The sequence below is a fragment of the Panthera pardus genome, unplaced genomic scaffold (assembly GCF_024362965.1).
Source record: "Panthera pardus isolate Hobbes unplaced genomic scaffold, ASM2436296v1 HiC_scaffold_8, whole genome shotgun sequence".
In the NCBI taxonomy this organism is placed as follows: Eukaryota; Metazoa; Chordata; class Mammalia; order Carnivora; family Felidae; genus Panthera; species Panthera pardus.
The window spans coordinates 10,773,486-10,793,440 of record NW_026527013.1 but is presented as its reverse complement, the minus strand read 5'-3'; the positions used below and the strand labels follow the sequence as shown (position 1 = coordinate 10,793,440).

At 40.9% G+C, this 19,955-nt stretch overlaps 1 protein-coding gene and 1 pseudogene across 1 annotated transcript; both read right to left on the bottom strand.

Annotated features, from left to right (window-relative positions):
• Nucleotides 1–7,097: 7,097 nt before the first annotated feature.
• On the bottom strand, nucleotides 7,098–8,066 carry LOC109253917 (olfactory receptor 7A17-like; annotated as a pseudogene).
• A 10,196-nt stretch (nucleotides 8,067–18,262) lies between these two features.
• Nucleotides 18,263–19,183, bottom strand: LOC128775608 (olfactory receptor 7A17-like). The gene has a single exon (XM_053897750.1). It carries the CDS (start codon nucleotides 19,181–19,183, stop codon nucleotides 18,263–18,265), a length of 921 nt encoding a protein of 306 aa, XP_053753725.1.
• Nucleotides 19,184–19,955: the final 772 nt, after the last annotated feature.

Here is a 19,955-nt window from a genome sequence, read left to right as displayed (position 1 = left end):
CTCACATTAATACGTTTATTTATGTATTTTTACCTCTTTCATTCTCCTGATACAGTGAGTACCTTGACAGAACAAACACTGTCTTGGTCATTTATGTATTCATAAAATGCTGAAAACAATGTTTGTTGAATGACTGCAATTAACAAATGGTTCGAAAATGATAGATAGTCATTCCCAACAATGGAAGGACTGGCAAAGAAAATGGAGGAAAGGCTGTTGAGAAATGAAGGCCCATTGATGAAGCACTCACCTTGGAGGAGACAGATCAGGGAGAAATGGTTTAGTGTATCCAGAGTTTCCCTCCACAATCAAAGCCTTAAGGGCTTGACATCACTAAACTCTCATCAACTTATTATCCCTGTTGGTGCCCCCAAAATAACTACCGACACAAGGGTTCCTTCCTACCATAATATATTTCCCCAGCACTTCTGAAGATGCCACAGCTCACCCAGATGTTAGCACAGAACAGCGTGAAATCAATAACCCAGTCTCTCCCATGGTTGACTGATGCAGCTGGAAGTTATGTCGCCAGGAAGGGAAGAGACATGACCCCACTAGGGAAGGCTCTAGAACACAGCTATGTGCTCATATCACCTGAGGTTTCAAGAGTCAACTTCATTGGTGCAGAAAGGCATTTTAATTTCTGCAGCCGTAGGGAATGAATTCCCATGAGTCTCATTAATGAAATATTCTGCTGTCTCTCTTCCCTTTAGGAGACTTGGGTCTCTAGAGCTAGGAGAGAAAAATAGAAAGCAAACTTGTCCCGCTGTTGATATTGGGACACAGACTTGGCATTCCCAGATTGTCTCTTATCACATTTAACTCTCTTATCCCAGAAGTTGCCCTGTCTTTACAGGTTCTCCCTAGTAAGTCAGAGTCTCCCATAGTAACTATTCAATTCTGGTTTTGGAGAATTCTGTGTCCCCTTAATCTCTTCTTTCTTCCATCCATACCTGTTCTTTTGGCTCACCATCCTGCAGCCCCCAGCCCCCACAGTGATTCTCCTTTTTTCCTGCTTCTCATTCTCCTTCAACATGGGCAATATCTATTTAACATCACTCAACCATTTGCTTCTTTGGGCATCCTCTAAACCCCTCATTAGCATTTGTGATATAATAGGCACTAAGCAATGTGGTGGGAAGGAAGAAAAGTGTAAGAAATGGTACCTTTTCTCACAGTCTCAACAGGGCAAGAGATATAAAATAAATGAAATCTTGCCATTTGCAATGACATGGATGGAGCTAGAATGTATCATGCTAACTGAGATTAAGTCAATCAGAGAAGGACAAATACCATATGATTTCACTCATATTGGAAGTGAATTAACAAAACAAATGAACATATATGAAGGGTGAAAGAGGAGAGAGGGAAAGAAACCACAAGAGACTCTTAACAATAGACAGATGGAGAAAGGTGGGAGGGAGATGGGCTGGATGAGTGTTGGGTGTTAAGGAGGGCACTTGTGATGAGCACTGGGTGTTATATGTAAGAGATGAATTACTGAATTCTCCTCCCAAAATCAATATTTGGCTGTATGCTAACTACCTCAAATACAAATTTAAATATAAAATGATGTTGATACTACCCAAAGCAATCTACATATTCAATGCAATCCCTATCAAAGTAACACCAGCATTCTTCACAGAGCTAGAACAAACAATCCTAAAGTTTGTATGAAACCAGAAAAGACCCTGAATAGCCAAAGCGATCTTGAAAAGGAAACCAAAGCAGGAGGCATCACAATCCCATGTATGGGATTGGCATATGGTACTGGCATAAGAACAGACATTCAAATCAATGAAACAGAATAGAGAACCCAGAAATGGACCCACAAACGTATGGCCAACTAATCTTTGACAAAGCAGGAAAGAATATCCAATGGAAAAAAGACAGTCTCTTCAGCAAGTGGTGCTGGGAAAACTGGACAGCCACAGGCAGAAAAATGAACCTGGATCACTTTCTTACACGATACACAAAAATAAACTCACAATGGATGAAAGACCTAAATGGAAGACAGGAAGCCATCAAATCCTCAAGGAGAAAGCAGGCAAAAACCTCTTTGATCTTGGCCGCAGCAAGTTCTTACTGAACACGTCTCTGGAGGCAAGGGAAACAAAAGCAAAAATGAACTCCTGGGACCTCATCAAAATAAAAAACTTCTGCACAGCGAAGGAAACAATCAGCAAAACTAAAAAGCAACCGACAGAATGGGAGAAGATATTTGCAAACGACATATCAGATAAAAGGTTAGTATCCAAAGTATATAAAGAACTTATCAAATTCAACACAAACAAAAAACAAAAAATCCAGTGAAGAAATGGGCAAATTACATGTATAGACACTTCTCCAATGAAGACGTCCAGATGGCTAACAGACACATGAAAAAATGCCCCACATCACTCATCATCAGGGAAATACAAATCAAAACCACAATGAGATACCACCTCTCACCTGTCAGAATGGCTAACATTAACAACTCAGGCAACAACAGACGTTGGTGAGGATGAGGAGAAAGAGGATATCTTTTGCATTGTTGGTGGGAATGCAAACTGGTGCAGCCACTCTGGAAAACTGTATGGAGGTTCCTCAAAAAAAAAAATAAAAATAGAAGTACCCTACGACCCAGCAATTGCACTACTAGGTATTGATCCAAGGGATACATGTGTGCTATTTCATAGTGGCACATGCACCCCAATGTGTATAGCAACATTATCGACGATAGCTAAAGTATGGAAAGAGCCCACGTGTATGGTGGAGTATTACTCAGAAATCAGAAAGAATGAAATCCTGTCATTTGCAACTAAGTGGATGGAACTAGATGGTATTACGCCAAGTGAAATTAGTCAGTCAGAGAAACACAAATATCATATAATTTCACCACTATGAGAAATTTAAGATACAAAACAGACGGAAATAATGAGAGAGAAGCAAAAATAATATAAAAACAAGGGTAGGGGGATGAGCTAAATGGGTAAGGGGCATTACAGAAGAAACATGTCGGGATGAGAACATATGTTACACTATATGCTAACTAACTTCAGTGTAGATAGATAGACGAATGAATGAATGAATGAATGAATGAGTGAGTGAGTGAGTGAATTAATGAATGAATGAATAAAATAGTGTATTCACCCCTGGAGAAAAAAAGAATTGCAAAACATTACATTGTACACCTGAAATAACACTGTATGTAAATGACACTTCAATAAAAATAATGCCTAGGGAAAGGGGAAAATATGATTTTCAGAGTTACTACCTTATAATTTCAAAGTGATCTGTTTTCAACAACAACAAATATAGAAATATAACTCAGTGGAATGGGGGAGGGGAACCCAGAAATAAACTCATATGTTATGATTGAGTGATTTTTGACGAAAGTGCCGGAATGGACAGCCTTTGCAAGACACGGTGGTGGAAAACCTGGATATCCACATGCTTCATGATGAAGCCGACCCTCCGTCCACCATCTACACGCATGACTCCAAATGGATCACAGACTAAAGCTAAAAAACAAAACTTAAGCACTTAGGAGAATAGAGAGGTACATCATCTTTATGCCACTGGGTTTGACAAAGATTTCCTGGAGAGAACACCAAAAACACAGGCAACTGCGGAAAAAATTACTTCAGCAACACGGACAAGATTTGAGCATCAAAGGGCACTGTTTCCCATGTCAAAAAAGAAGGCTCACAAAATAGAGAATAGATTGGCAAATCAGATACCTGGGAATAGATTAATATCCACAATATAAAAAGATTTTCAAAAATTCCACAGCAAAACCCCAAACATCTCAATTTTTAAAAGGCTGTGCTTTTATTTAAATTCCATTTACTTATCAGCAGTGTAATATTAGGTTCAGGTATACAATAGACTGATTCGATGCTTCCATGATTAAAGCTTAAAACAAACAATATTTTTAAAATGAAAGAAACAATAACTGTTGGTCATGATCTGGAAAAAACAGGAACCCTCAGGCATTAATGGGAACTGGAACTGCAGTCACCACTGCGGAAAGAGCATCGTATCCCCTCAAAAGTATAAATGGAGCTTCCCTACAATCCAGCAATTGCACTACTGGGTCATTATCCCCAAAACACAAAAACACTAATTCAAAGGGATACACGCACCCCTATGTATCAGCAGCATCGTTTAGAATACCCAAATTATGGAGGCAGCCCGCGTGTCTACCAGTAGATAACTGATTAAAGAAGACGCTGTGCACATGCACAAACAATGGAATATTATTTAGCCAATAAAAAAGAATGAAAGGTTCCCATTTGCGATGACATGCATGGAGCTAGAGAGTTTTATTCTAAGCAAAATAAGTCAATCAGACAAAGACAAATACAACATGGTTTCACTCATGGGGGGAATTTAAGAAACAACACAAATGAGCAAAGGGAAAAAATGAGAGGCAAACCAAAATACAGACTCTAAACGATAGAGAACAAACTGATGGTTACAATGGGCAGATGGGTGGGGGATGGGTGAAATAGGTGATGGGGATTAAGGAGTGTCCTTGTCGTGATGAGCACGAGGTGTTGTGTGCCAGTGTTGAATCACTACATTGTATAACTGAGACCAATATTACACGTATGTTAACCATACTGGAATTAGATTTTTTTCTAATTATAAAACAAATTAATGGTGGGGGGAATAAGGAACAGACAGTAGGCCCAAATAGACATTTCTCCAATACCAGTTCCTCAAAAACGTAAACATAGAATTATCACTTCATCCAGTAGTTTCACTTCTGCTTGAATACCCACTTGTATGCCCCAAAAGAATCGAAAGCAATGACCAAAATAGATATTTGTACACCAATTCATAACAGCTTTATTTACAGTAGCCAAAATGTGGAGACACCAGAATGTCCATCAACAAACTCACAGATGAACAAAATGTGGTGACCACATACGCTGGGACATCATTCAGCTTTTAAAACGAATGGAATTCTGAAACAGGCTACAAACTTGGGTGAACCTTACAAAGATTATGCTAAGTGTAAGAAGCCAGAAACACACACACACACACACACACACACACACACACACACACACACACACAGTATTATACAATGCCGTCTATATGAAATACCTAGAGTACTCAGATTTAGTGAGAGAAGGTAGGATGATGGGAGACAGGGGCTGGGCTAAGGGACAATGGGGAGATAGTATTTCAAGGCGGCAAAGGTTCACTTTGAGACCATAAGAAATGCTGGAGATGGACGGAGGGGGTGGTTGTACAACAGTGAGAAAGTACTTAGTGCCACATAAGTATATTTAAAATGTTTAAAATAATAAATTTTATATATATTTGACCATGACACAAAGAATCTAAAACAGTGACATATTCTGAAAGAATTTCAGTGCCATAAATAGGTTAAAAAGATGTAGAGGAAAGAATCCAAAGTACAAGGAGACAAGGGTGTTGTGATGGCTTTATCTTCTGCGATTCAATACCTCGACCACTAAGTGTACTCAATATAAGGATTCAGAGAACATAAAATTCATAAGGATATCGAAACTACCTTGGGGAAGGTGACAATGTCGTCCTTCACAAGTTCTACAGAGTTCTCCCCCATATGACACACTTACCATGGACATGCTGAAATTGAAATGCCTTGTCCTGACTCCAGCCCATCTTGAACTGCCAGAGGCCTCAGCAGTCAAAACCATCCAAGGTCTGGTATTCATAGTGTATGTAAAAGTTAATCATTCTCATCCAAATTGGTTGAGCTACAGAGATTTCTCGAAAGGGAAAATCATCACGGTGTCTCCATGAAAAAAAATGATGAGAATCTTACAAAGGGTTCATCCAATTTGAGTAACCAAAAGAAACTTAAACAATTAAAACTCTCTCATTCTTCTGGGAAAAAAAGCCTGACCTGAATCACTACAATGCAAGGTCATAATCTCTTCTTGACTTTCAGACCTAAGACACTTCACTGTCTCAGATCCTCAATGGATGGAACCAGTTACCACTGAGAGGAATGAAAATGACAACAAATATTTACTTTTCCTCCAAACCCAACCCAAAGGCTCTGAGATGATGGCGCTGGCTAGCTTATAATGGTTCGTGAGGACTGTGCTCTGAACTAAAATTGGTAGCTTGAAACTGGGCAAGATGAGAGTAATTACACAGCGGAACTTGGTAAAGCTGCAATGAAGATCTCTTTTTTATTTGATTTTATTTTCTTCTCTCTGCTTTACCTCTTTCTTTTAGTCTTTACTTTTGAGTGAGAGCTCCTTAAACATTTATCTGAATACTAGTGTGCAGAGAGAGCTGTGGACTTTTACAAACCAGAGTGGTGGCTTCTAGGGTCAGGTGATGATGAGACATTTGCTTTACTCTGTCTCATAAAGCACAGGTTAGGTCCATAATTATATCCTGCTATTACTGCCTGATTTCTGAGATGCTACATACAAAAATCTGACTGACAATACGTAAAATATCCATATTGCTTCTATCATCTGTGAAAGGCAGTGCTCCTGCCTACCAAAATATTAAAAGAAAACTCATAATGCATCCCTGGGATAATCACCAAGAATGACACCATCAATGTCTGAAAATCAGGAGTCATCATTTCTATTACCTACACACTTAATTGATGTTTTGGATGGTGCAAGGTAAAATTAGATATTGCATAGTGAATGTGGAGTATTGTAAACGTCGTCACAGGGTTTCCTGTGCCTCTACTGTTGCAGATGTGATCTCTTGCCAAGATGAAATGACAGAAACCGTGGAAACTCTTATGTACACTCTGATATGTTCGATGCTTTTCTCCAAAAGCAGAATACTCTAATGAAGCTGCTTTCATCTCACAGAAGAAAGATTCTACATTTATTCCTTTGTCTCTTCTTATCACATTTTAAGTACTCAATTTCCTAAATTATTGATTTATCACTGAAAATCCATGCAATGGAATTTAATGAGAGGTCTACAATTTTATAAAGAAATGCAGAAGAAATAGTTGCTGATTACGAATGAAAAATTAAAGAGCCTGAACACTGTAGAATGTTAGACTGCAGATTGTCAGTCTATGAACTAATACAAATATCATGATCTAAGTCTTCTAAGGTTTTGAGCCTTCTTACTCAAGTCTTTATCTTGAAACAAAGAATTCTGTAGGCACAGAATGTCTCTCGGCTAAAGAGTTTTCTCAGGCCTTGCTTGATGTCTCTGCTCCTCAGACCACAGATGAAGGGGTTAGGCATGGGTGTCATGATCGTGTACATGCCTGAGGCTATGGCAGTTGCGCTGGAGTTTTGTGAAGCAGCAATACCAAGATACCCCAAGTCCTATATTACAGAACAAGGAGACCACTGACAGATGAGACCCACACATGGAAAAATGCTGTATATTGCCGCTGGCTGATGAAATTGTCAAAATGGAGGTTACAATCTTGGAGAAAGAGAACAGGATACCAGTGAGTGGACCAACACACAAAGGTCCATCTGCGAGATAGATCATCGGGTCACTGAGGAACGTATCAGAGCAAGCAAGTTGGATCACCTGATTAAATTCACAGAAAAAGTGAAGGATTTCCAGCTCTGTGCAAAAGGAGAGTCGCAAAATCAGTAAGTCATGTAATAGAGAGTCAAGAACACTCAGTATCCAGGATCCCAGGAGCAGGATGCCACAGAACTTGGGGTTCATGATGACCATGTAGTGCAATGGGTGACAGATGGCCACAAACCGGTCATAGGCCATCACTGTCAAGAGGAAGTGGTCTAATCCTCCAAAAAGCATGAAAAAGTACATCTGGCTGAGGCAGCCTTCGTAGGTGATCACTTTGCTCTGCGTCTGGATGTTCAGCAGCATCTTTGGGATGGTGGTGGAGGTGAAACAGATGTCTGAAAAGGACAGGTTGGAGAGGACGAAGTACATGGGCGTGTAGAGGCGGGAGTCTGTGATAATGGCCAGGATCATGAGCAGGTTCCCAGTGAAGGTGACCAGGTACATGGACAGGAATGGCCAAAAGAGAAGTGACTGCAGCCCCCCCCCTCATCTGAGAGTCCGAGGAGGATAAATCATGTAACATGCATTTCATTTCTTCCTTCCATGTAATTGATGAAAATGACTGTAACAGAGACAAGAACGTCGTAAAGGCAGTGATCACAGAATTGGAAGAAAATCTTTGAGATGCACCTGGGTGGCTCAGTTGGTTAAGCATCTGACCCAGGTAATGATCTTGTTGTTCATGGCTGTGAACCCCACGTTGGGCTCTGTGCCGACAGCTCAGAGCTTGGAGCCCGCTTCCAATTCTGTGTCTCCTTGTCTCTCTGCCCCTGCTTTAACACTTGTCTCTGTCTCTCCCAAAAATGAATAAACATTTACAAATTTTTTTAAAAAAGACAGAAAGAAGTGATGTGATCTGTTTTCAACGTGTTTCATTCATCATACTTACACATTACCTACCAATCTAGAATATTTAGCAGAAAATTACAGGGAATCTATCTCAAACACTCCATGTTCTCCATGATGCTGAAACTGATTTGCATTCCTTGTCCTGATCAAAACATTTATCCAAAGCAATGCTCTCCTCCATGAATTTACTGAGACATTTTTTCTCACTCACCAAATATTTTAACAATTATCTTGTGACACATACGGTTGAAACATTGCAAGAAGTAGTAATGTTTGTTTGCCCTAAAAAAGATTGAGTCTATGATGTGAGTGTGTCAGAGAAAGCAATAGAATATTAATAAACAAATGAATGATGTTTAAAGTGGTGGGTATAACTAATAAGTAAAATAGTTCAGGACAAGCTAGTTAAGTGAAGGAACAACTTGCCGCTGTATCATCTCTGATTGGGGCTTCTCAGCTGGAAAACTGAGGGCAGTGGATGTATGAACCATGCAGCTGACTTTGAGAAAACCTGCTAAGGTGGAGAAATAGCCTGAGCAAAGACCTTGAGAGAAGAGCTCACCGGATACCATCAGGCAACATCACAGAGAAAGCTGAGCAGGGAACACAACAGGAGTAGATATTGGATGTCAGATGAGAGACAGAGGAGGTTTAAGACTCCTGCTTCTGTGGAAACATTCTAAGACAATGGACACCTCAGTTCATTGTCGTTTTTATACATATGTGTTATATATGATGTCTGTCTACAACTGGAGAAATTTTATGTAATGTATACAAATGGAAGATAATTCATTCCTTTGTAATTCTCTCTCTTTCTCTCTCTTTATTCTCAGTCTCCAGTTGGTCTCCATTCTCAATTTTTTATTGCAAAAGATACCTTCAGCTTCCTATAAATGCTTTGCATGTGGGTACTTTACTGATAGCTTCTCTATTCCCTACACACACACACACACACACACACACACACACACACACACACACAACACACACACAGAGGACAGGTAAAGAGAGAGAGACATAGACCATTATTTTGGTGTTGTGTGCCCTTGTAACTGAAGCATAACCCTTTAGAAAACAGGCGACAGACTACACCATGAGTCAAAGCTTCTTTCTCCTAGCAGAATTGCATTTTGTTACGTAGGCATCCAATGGAACACTCCTGGATTAGAATCTTCAAAACCACACTGGATTAGAATTAACACCAATCTTTCTCAATATCTTACAAAAAAATGAAGGGAAACACTTCCTACTTCATTCCATGAGGCCAGCATTGCACAGATACTGAAGTCAAATAAAGACATTGCAAGAAAAGTATAGAACAATATTGTTAAGGAATATTGATGTGGAAATATTTGACTAAACACTACCAAACCAGACATAGCAGAATTTTGTTCATGATGTAGAAAAGGACTATGCATCATGACCAAGTGGGATTTATTCCTGGAAAGCAAGGATGGTTTAATTTATGAAAATCCCTCAGATAATACACCACAAACAGAATAAAGGATCAAAGCACATGATTATCTCCACTGCAGAAAAACGTTGACGAAATTGAGCATTCTTTCATGATAACAACATTCAATAAACTGAGATAGAAGGAAACTTTTTCAACTTGATATAGTCGTATCCACCCCCTCAGAGACCTGTCTTGCCTCCCATCTCATGCTCATAGTGTTGTTTCTATCCATCAATATCCCTCTCACACTCTGAATGCAGCAATAGTTTCTTCCTCCCAATCACTTGGGTCACTTTTCCAGAAAGCAGACCTGTTCATAGCTGTCCTTAATATAAAACCTGCACTTACTCATCAGTAATTTCAGAATTAAATTTCAACCTTCTAGCCAAAACGTAAATTTCTTTGGTCTCGCTGTTGCCTACCCAGCCAGGCTACTGTAGGTTATTTTGCATACCAGTTCCTGACTGACAGTGGAACAGTAAGAAGTATTTCTAAATCAAGCAACACAACTTCTGCTTTACTTAATCTCTAAATTTCCTCTTCTGCTGTTTCTCCCTGGACTGCTCACTCTCCTCATCCCCCTGAAAGGACACCAACGCCACTGGCAAGCCTCAGTACTTATAGGCTTATCTGCGAACACTTCACTAACACCCATGAAAAAGTATTCCTTTCAAAAAACAATTAAAAATAAAATAAAGAGTTAACACTTGGGGATCTACTTCCCCGGATTTCAGTGCAACCTCACATTATCACATTTATTTATTTTTACATCTCTCACTCTGTTTCCAAAGTTTGTACTTTGACAGAAGAAACACTGCCTGAGTCATGTATTTGTTCACAGAATAAATGCTACTGTCTACCATACATTAATTACAGAAAAAGATGTTTGTTGAATGGCTGCAATGAACAAACGGTTCAACAACGATAAACAGTCACTCCCAACAATGCAAGAATCAGAAAGGAAAACAGAGGAAAGACTGTTGAGAGATGAAGGCCCAATGATGAAGCACTAACTCTGGAGGAGACAGATCAGGGAGAGATGGTTTAATGTATCCAGAGTTGCCCTCCAGAATCAAAGCCTAATGGGCGAAGCTGGCATCACTAAACTCTCCTTCACTAACTGTCCCTTTGATTCCCCCAAAATAATCACCAGTAACGGGGTTCCTCCCACCATAACATATTTTCCCAGCACTTCTGGAGATGCCATGGCTCACCTAGATGTTAGGTGACTGACCCACTTTCTCCCGTGGATGACTGGTGTGTTTGGTAGTTATATCCCCAGGAAGAGAAGAGACATGGCCCCACTTGTGAAGGTTCTGGAAGATACAGAATCACCAGAGATTACAAGAGTCCACTTCAGTAGGTGCAGCAGAGACATTTTCATTTCCTGTAGCTGAAGGCATTGAAGTCCCATGAGTCTCATTAATGAAATAGTCTCTTTTCTCTCTTCTCCACAGAGACGTGGTGTTTTAATATGATTCTCTCATATGTGGAATTTAGAAACAAAACAGATAAATACGTCAGAAGGAGGGTGGGGAAAGGGAAACAAATCATAAGAAATTCTTAGGGATAGAGAACAAACTGAGGGTTGATTGAGGGAGGTGACTGGGAGACGGGTTAGATGAGGGCTCGGTACTAAGGAGGGCATGTGTGATGAGCGCTGGCTGTTGCATGTAAGTGATGAATTACTGAATTCTACTCCTGAAACCAGTATTGCATTGTATGTTAACTATCTAAAATCTAAATTAAAATAAAAAATAAATGAATTTTCTGATGAAGAGAATACAACCCTAGTTAACTTTTCCAGAAGAGATGAATGAAGGCTGCACAAACAAGCTTCTGCCTGTCCTGACTCTTGATGTGGGAGAAGGGGGTAAGAGCACTCTAAGAGGAAGTATCAGGCAGCCATTGTGGGAACTACTTCATACTTGCTGACCAATAAGCAGGGGGCAAGTATGACAATTGAAACATGACACTGAGCAGTTAGCCTCCAGGGAGCAGAGGCTTATATTTGGCTACAGCTTTCACACATACTTATAAAAATAGTGGAGCATCAAGGCAGATTTTTGATGGGATGTCCAGGATCAAGCTCTCCTCAAGGAAAATTCATCCTGGGACAATGTTAGACACAGACTCTTGTTACAACAATAGTCAAAGAAAACTGTGGTGTTTGTCAACAGTGCAGTTGGCCCAGTTGGGCCAGGTTTAGTGTAAAGTCTCCATTCTCCACTAGATGGCACAGCTTAGCTTAGTGGGGTGGATTGCTTTGACCTGTGTAGGCATGTATGCACACGCACAGGAGTGGTAAAAACGGCGTCACCCAGCTACCCAGCCTCTACTATCGGAACTCTGTGCTCTTCCTGACAGGCAATCACACACCCCTCCTTTGTCTCTGGCTCCCGTCTGCTCCTGGCTTCTACACTGTCTGTGACCAAGCTGTCAGGTGGCCAGGCGGCACCTCTCTCCTGAGTTTTATCTCACTTGGGGCTGTGTTTCCCAACCCCTCACTTCTGAGGGACTGCGGCTTTGACCCATTCTGCCCCTCCAGAAGAGGGTTTCGCTGAACAATGGCTGGGTGGCAGCCCACCCCCAGAGAATGTTCGCACGGTCATGTAGCAGCAGCGTTTCGGGGATTATGGTAAATCACAACACACATCTGGCGCCAGTCTTCACTCTTTACCTCCTTGTTCTAACACCAATGAAAGAGGTTGTTCTCCAGGGTCCGCTGGGACCTTTCCCTTGGGGAGGCCACACAGCCTCTACCAAATGTCCTCCCAGCAGGGGAACCACCACTCCCCGTGTGGCCCGAGGGCCTCTTGGACCTTGCTCTCTTCTCCTGGGGATCCAACCTTCCTACCAGAGCACCACCAGGTATCCAGCTATGGAGTTTCAGACTCTGTGCTCCCCCTGTTTATAGAGTCTTAATGGAATTGAAGCCCTCTCCTTTCTCCATTCTCCCTTTCTTGTTCAGTACTTTGTGGCTATTTCCACTCTTCCATTTTCTCTACAGCTGCTTCCGGGGGGGGGGTGCTTTTCCCATACTCTACCCCTGTGTCTGTCCCATCTCCGCATGCAAAGACAGCTCCCTACACTCCGCGCTTCTCTCTCCCCCAGTTCACCTCTCTGTGCCACATACCTGCCCAGTCCTGTGGTTTAGGTTGTGCAGATTGTTGTGTTAACCCTCAAATCAGTGCTCTAGGTGTGCAGGATGGTTTAGTGTTGAGCTGGCTGCATTTCAGGGACGAGAGATACAAAAAAAAAAAAAAAAACCTACCATGCTGTTCCACCATCCTGGTCCCTCCCCCAAACTGATCTGCTTCCAACAACAAAAACAAAAACAGAAATATAACTCAATGGAATACGAGCGACCCCTGCAATAAGTCACATATATACAATTGAATGATTTTTACAAGTGTGCCAGGACAGTTCAATGGCAAATGCACAGCCTGTCCAAGAAATGGTGGTGGAAAACATGAATATCCACGTGGAAAAAGGTGAAGCTGGCCCTTCCAGCCACCATCTACCAGCATGTCTCCAAGTGGGTCACAGACTGAAGCATAAGAAATATTAATGTAAGTGTAGAAGAAAATACAGAGGTACATCTACATGACACTGGATTTGACTATGATTTCCTGTATATAACACCAAAGACACAGGCAACGAGCGAAAAAAGTGTTTGGGCACAAATAAAAATATTTGTGCATCAAAGGGCACTCTTTCCCATGTGAAAAACAACCAACAAAATGCAGAAAAGATTGGCAAATCACACATCTGGTAATAGATTAATATACAAAATAAATAAGGAATGTCAAAAATTCCACAGCAAAACCCCAAACAACTCAATTTAACAAGGCAACCCTTTTATTTACATTCCAGTTACCTGACATACAGTGTAATATTCCTTGCAGGTGTCCAATAGAGTTACTCAATGCTGCCATAATAAAAACTTTAAAAAAAAAAAAAGATTAAAAAAAAGAAACAATAAGTGTGGGCAATGATTTGGGAAAAAATGAAACCCTCTGGTATCGTTGGTGGAAATAGAAACTGGAGCCACCACCGTGGAAAAGAGTATAGAGGTTCCTTCAAGGCATAAATAAAGCCTCCCTACAATCCAGTAATTGCACTACTGGGTCATTACCAAAAAATATACAAAAAAAAAAAAAAGGAATACATGCACCCCTATGTTTATAGTAGCATCATTTACAATAACCAAAATATGAAAGCAGCCCAAGTGTCCGCCAATAGATGAATGAATAAAGAAGATGTGGGACATGTAGACACACAATGGAATATTGTTCAGCCAATAAAAAATGAAATCTTGTTTTTGGCATGATCTGCATAGAGCTAGAGGGTCTTATGCTAAACGAAATTAGTCGTTCAGAGAGAGACAAATACCGTATGATTTCATCCCTATGTGGAATTTAAGAAACAGTCCAAATGAGCAAAGGGGGAAAAAGAGAGGCAAACCAAGAAACAGACTCTTAACTATGGAGAACAAACTGATGGTTCCTGGAGCGGACGTGGGGGGGTGGGGGGTGAAATACATGTTGGGGACTAGGGAGCAAACTTGTCCTGAGGAGCCCCGGGTGATGGAAGGAAGTGCTGAATCACCATATTGTGCACCTGAAACTAGTATTACACTGTATGTTCACCATACTGCTATTGACATTTTAAAATAAATCAGAAAACAAAATTAATGGTGAAAAGAAAAAGAAGGCAATAGACTCAAGTAGACACTTCTCCAAAGAAGGTCTAGGTATGGATACTTAGAGGCAAACTTGACTAATCATTAGGGAAATGCAAATCAAACCCATGATGTGATACCACAACACACATACTACAATGGCTCTTTTTTAAAACTAAACAGAAAATAATTGTTGGTGAGGATAAGGGGAAAGTGCAGCCCTGTGGTGCTTGCCGATGAGAATGAAAAGTGGCACAGCTAGTGTCAAAAAGATTGTGCTGGCTCCTCAAAACGTGAACACAGAATGATCATTTGATCCAGTAGTTTCACTCCTGCTTATGTACCTACTTATATGTCCCAAAAGAATTTATTTTTATTTATTTTTAATTTTCAGGGTTTATTATTTTTTTATAGAGAGACAGAGAGACAGATGTGAGCGGGGGAGAGAGAGCAAGACCCAGGATCTGAAGCAAGCTCCAGGCTCTGAGCTGTCAGCACAGAACCCAACCCGGGGCTCAAACCCACAAACCGTGAGATCATGACCTGAGCTGAAGTTGGATGCTCAGCTGACTGAGACACCCAGGCACCCCTGTCCAAGTAGAATTTAAAGCAGTGACCAGAACAGATTTTTGTACACCAATTTTCAAAACACCTTTATTCACAGTAACCAAAATATGGAGACAGCCCAAATGTCCATCAACAAACTCACGGATGAACAAAGTGTGGTGAACTCATAAAGTAGAACATCATTCAGCCTTTTACATAAATGGAATTCTGACACAGGCTATAACTCAGATGAACCTCACAAACATTATGCTAACTGAAAAATGCCAGCACAAAAGGATCAATAATATACAATTCCACATATATGAGATCCCTAGGGTAATCAGTTTTAGGAAGAGAAGGTAGGATGGTGGGCCACAGGGTTGAGCAGGGGGGCAATTCAAATTTAGTATTTCAAGGAGACGGAAGTCCAGTTTGAGACGATGAGGACGTTCTGGAGACGAACAGAGGTGGTGGTTGCTAAATAGTGAGAAAGTACTTAATGACACATAAGTATATTTCAAAGTGTTTAAATAATAAATTTCATATATATTTTCCCCTGAAAAACAAGGATGAAAAAAGAGTGACGTATTTTCTAAGAACTTCATGCGTGCCTGGGTGGCTCAGTCAATTAGGCATCTGACTCTAGATTTTGGCTCAGGTCATGATCTGACAATTTGTGACTTCAACACCCACATTGGGCTCTGCACTGGTAGAGTGGAGCCTGCTTGGGATTCTCTCTCTATCCCTCTCTCGGCTCCTCCCCAGCTTGCTCTCTCTTGCTCTCTCAAAGTAAATAAATGAACTTTAAAAAAAAAAGAATTTCAATGCCATAATAGCCTAATAAAATGTAGAGGAAGAAATCCAAAGAACAAGGAGACAAGGGCATGGTGATGGGTTTATCTTGTGTGATTCAATACCTCGACTACTAAGTATACCCAAACTAAAGGTTCAGATGACATAAAATTCATAAGGGCATTGAGAAATAGCTTGGGCAGAGCTCTAATGTCTTCCTTGACAAACTCTAAAGAGCTTCTGCCCCATATGATACACTTACCACGGACATGCTGAAATTGAAATGCCTTTGTTCTGCGTTCAGCCCCTGCTGAACTGCCCGAGGCCATGTCCGCAGTCCGAACCCCTTCAAGGTTTGATATGCATTGTGTGTAAGAATTAACCATTCTCATCAACGTAGGTTGAGCCACAGGGATTTTTGGAAACGACAAATTAATCATGATGTCTCCAAGAAACAAAAATGATGGGCAGCTTACTAAGGAGCCATCTACTTCGTGTAACTAAAACAAATAAGCAAAAGCAAAAAACAAAACAAAACAAAACAAAAAAACCCACCTACAATGATCACGAAGAAAAGATTGACCTGAGTCACCACAATGAAGCGTCATAATCTTTACCTTACTATCAGTCCTGAGTGTGTTCACTAACCCAGATCCTCGATTGATGGAACCATTTACATCTGATGGAAAGCTGTAAAATGGAAACGAATGCTTTACATTTTCCTCCAAACACAACCCAAAGGCTCTGAGGTGATAGCACAGGCTAGCTTATAATGGTTCATGGGGACCGTGGTCTGAACCAAAATTGGTAGCTTGATATTGGGCAAGATGAGAGTAATTATACCATGGAAATTGGCAAATGCTACAAGTAAGCTCTCTTCTTTATTCCTTTGTTTTTATTTTCTTACTTTTTTCTTGCTTTCCCTGTTTCTTTTTGTCTGTGCATTTGAGATATCATTCCATGAATGTTTATCTGCCTACTAGTGTTCGAAAAGACCCATGAACTTTTAGCTGGAAAACTGTGAATCAGGTAATAGGGAATTACCATTATCGCCTACAATCCAAGTGGGGGACTCTGGCGTCAGGTGATAAGGAGACATTCGTCTCACTCTGTCTCACACAGCACAGGTTACGCCCATAACTGTATCCTGCTCTCACTGCTAATTTCTGGGATGCAGCATTAGAAAAGATGGAGGTGGCAATAGGCAGAGTAGCCTTATTGTGCGTGAGATCTGTGAAGAGCCTATTACGGTAGGAGGTGCTGAGGGAAATCACGAGACAGTGCTGCCGCCTACCAAATATTAAAAGAAAAGTAATAACGCATCCCTGGGAGAATCACCAAGGTTGACACCATCAAGGCCTGAAACAGCAGGAGCTGCAATTTCTGTTACCTTCACACTTAATTTATGGTTAGGACTGTGTGAGGGGAAACTACAGATTGCATACTGAATGTGAATTATTGTAAGCTAATCACACAGGGTTCCCGGTGGCTCTGCTCTTATAGATATGATCACCTGCCAAGGTGAATTGGCATAAAACCCTGGAAACTCATCTATAAATTCTGGTATGTTCAATGATTTTCCTCCAAAAGCAGATACTCTAATATATCTGTATATATATAAGTATATAGTATAAAGATACTGCTTTCAAACCAGAGAAAAAAGCATTTCACATTTACTCCACTATATCCTCCTATCACATGATATAACATGCTATGTTATATATATGTTCTTAAAAATCCATACGATTGGGACACTGGGATGGCTCAGTTGGTTGAACATCCAACTTTGGCTCAGGTCATAGTCTTGCAATTCATGGGTTCAAGCCCTGCATTGTGTTCTGGACTGACAGCTCAGAGCCTGGAGCCTGCTTCGGATTCTGTGTCTTCTTCTCTCTCTCTGCCACTATTCTCCCCACCCCCCACTCTCTCTCTCTCTCTCTCAAAGAATAACTAATCATTAAAAAATTTAAAATCCATGTGATGAAATTTAATGAGAGGCCTAAACAGTTTTAAAGATTTCTGGAGGAGGGGTGCCTGGGTGGCTCAGTCAGCTAAGCATCCAACTCTTCGTTTGGGTTCAGGTCATGAACCCAATCTCTGACATTGAGCCCCATTTCAGGCTCTGTGTTGAAAGCCTGTACACAGCTTGGGATATTCTCTCCATCTCTCTCTCTCCCTCCCCACTCACTCTTGCTCTCTCTCTCAAAATCAATAAATAAACTTAAAAAATCTACAGAATGGTTGCTCATAATGTATGAAAAACTTCTAGCAACCGAATACTGTGGAAAGATAAACTGCAGGTTGTCAGCCTATGAACTGAAACGAATATCATCATCAAGCTCTTCTAGAGTTCTAAGCCCTGTTATTCAAGTCTTCATCCTGAAACAAAGAATCCTATATGCAGAGAACGTCTCTCAGCTAAAGAGCTTTCTCAGACCTTGCTTGATGTCTCTGTTCCTCAGACCATAGATGAAGGGGTTCAACATGGGCGTCACCACTGTGTACATGACTGAGGCTATGGTACTTTCCCTGGAGTTTTGTGCAGCAGCAGAACTCAGATACACCCCAAGGCTTGTACCATAGAACAAAGAGACCATTGAGAGATGAGACCCACACGTGGAAAATGCCTTATACTTGCCCCTCACTGATGAAATTCTCAAAATGGAAGTGACAATTCTAGAGTAGGAGGAGAGGATGACAGTGAGTGGAAAACCACCCAGAAATCCACCTGCCAGATATGTTCCTAGGTCATTGAGGAAGGTATCAGAGCAAGCAAGTTGGATCACCTGCTTAAGTTCACAGAAAAAGTGATAGATTTCCAGATCTGTGCAAAAAGAGAGTCGCAAAATCAGTAAGTCATGTAATAGAGAGTTAAAAATACTCAATAACCAGCATACCAGGAGCAGGATGCCACAGAACTTGGGGTTCATGATGACCATGTAGTGCAGTGGCTGACAGATGGCCACAAACCGGTCATAGGCCATTACTGTCAAGAGTATGTTATCTAATACTCCAAAAAGCACGAAAAAGTACATCTGGCTGAGACAGCCTTCATAGGTGATCACTTTGCTCTGTGTCTGGATGTTCAGCAGCATCTTTGGGACGGTGGTGGAGGTGAAACAGATGTCTGAAAAGGACAGGTTGGAGAGGAAGAAGTACATGGGCGTGTGGAGGCGGGGGTCCGTGATAATGGCCAGGATCATGAGCAGGTTCCCAGTGAGGGTGACCAGGTACATGGACAGGAACAGCCAAAAGAGCAGAGACTGCTGTTCCCCCTGGTCTGAGAGTCCCAGGAGAATAAATTCTGTAACGTGAGTTTGATTTCTTCCTTCCATGTAACTGATGAAAACAGCTGGAACAGACAAGATCCTTGTAAAGACATCAGCAGTGATCAAAGAATGAAAAGAAATGCTGTCTTTTCAACATGATGCACTCACTAATTCTTACACATTCCCTACCAATCTCGAATATGTACCAGAAAATTTCAGGGACTCTCAAATGCTCCCTGTTTTCTGTGAGGCTGAAACTGTTCACAATTCTTGTTCTGAATCAAAACAATTATTCAAAACAACGTTCTCCTCCATAAACTTCCTGAGACCTTTTTTTCACCAACAAAATAGCACATTATCTTGTGACAAGTATTATCAAAAGCATTGCAGAAAGTAGTGATGTGTGTTTGACCTGAACAAAACCAAGTCTTGTGTGTGTGTGTGTGTGTGTGTGTGTGTGTGAGTCAGAGGGAGGAAAATAGATTATTTAAAAATGAATAAATGATATTTCAAGTGGTGGTTACAACTAATAAGTCAAATAATTCAGGACAAAAGAGTCCTAAGTTGAAGGGAAACCTGCCATTGTATCAAGTCTGATTAGGGGCTTCTGACCTGGAAAGTTAAGGGATATATGAACCTTGCAGATAACTTTGAGAAAACCAGTTAAGGCAGATACATCACATGCACAAAGGCCTTCAGTCAAGAGCTCACCCGAAACCATCAGGCAACATCAAAGAAAAAGTTGTGAGCAGAACAGGTAACACAATGGGAGTACGTGTTGGATGCAAACAAGAGAGAAGAGCTCAAAGCCTCCTGCATCTTTAGAAACGTTATAAGG

Excerpts from the sequence above, each read along its gene's own strand:
- LOC128775608 (XM_053897750.1), bottom strand. The coding sequence starts at position 19,183 with ATGGAAGGAAGAAATCAAACTCACGTTACAGAATTTATTCTCCTGGGA.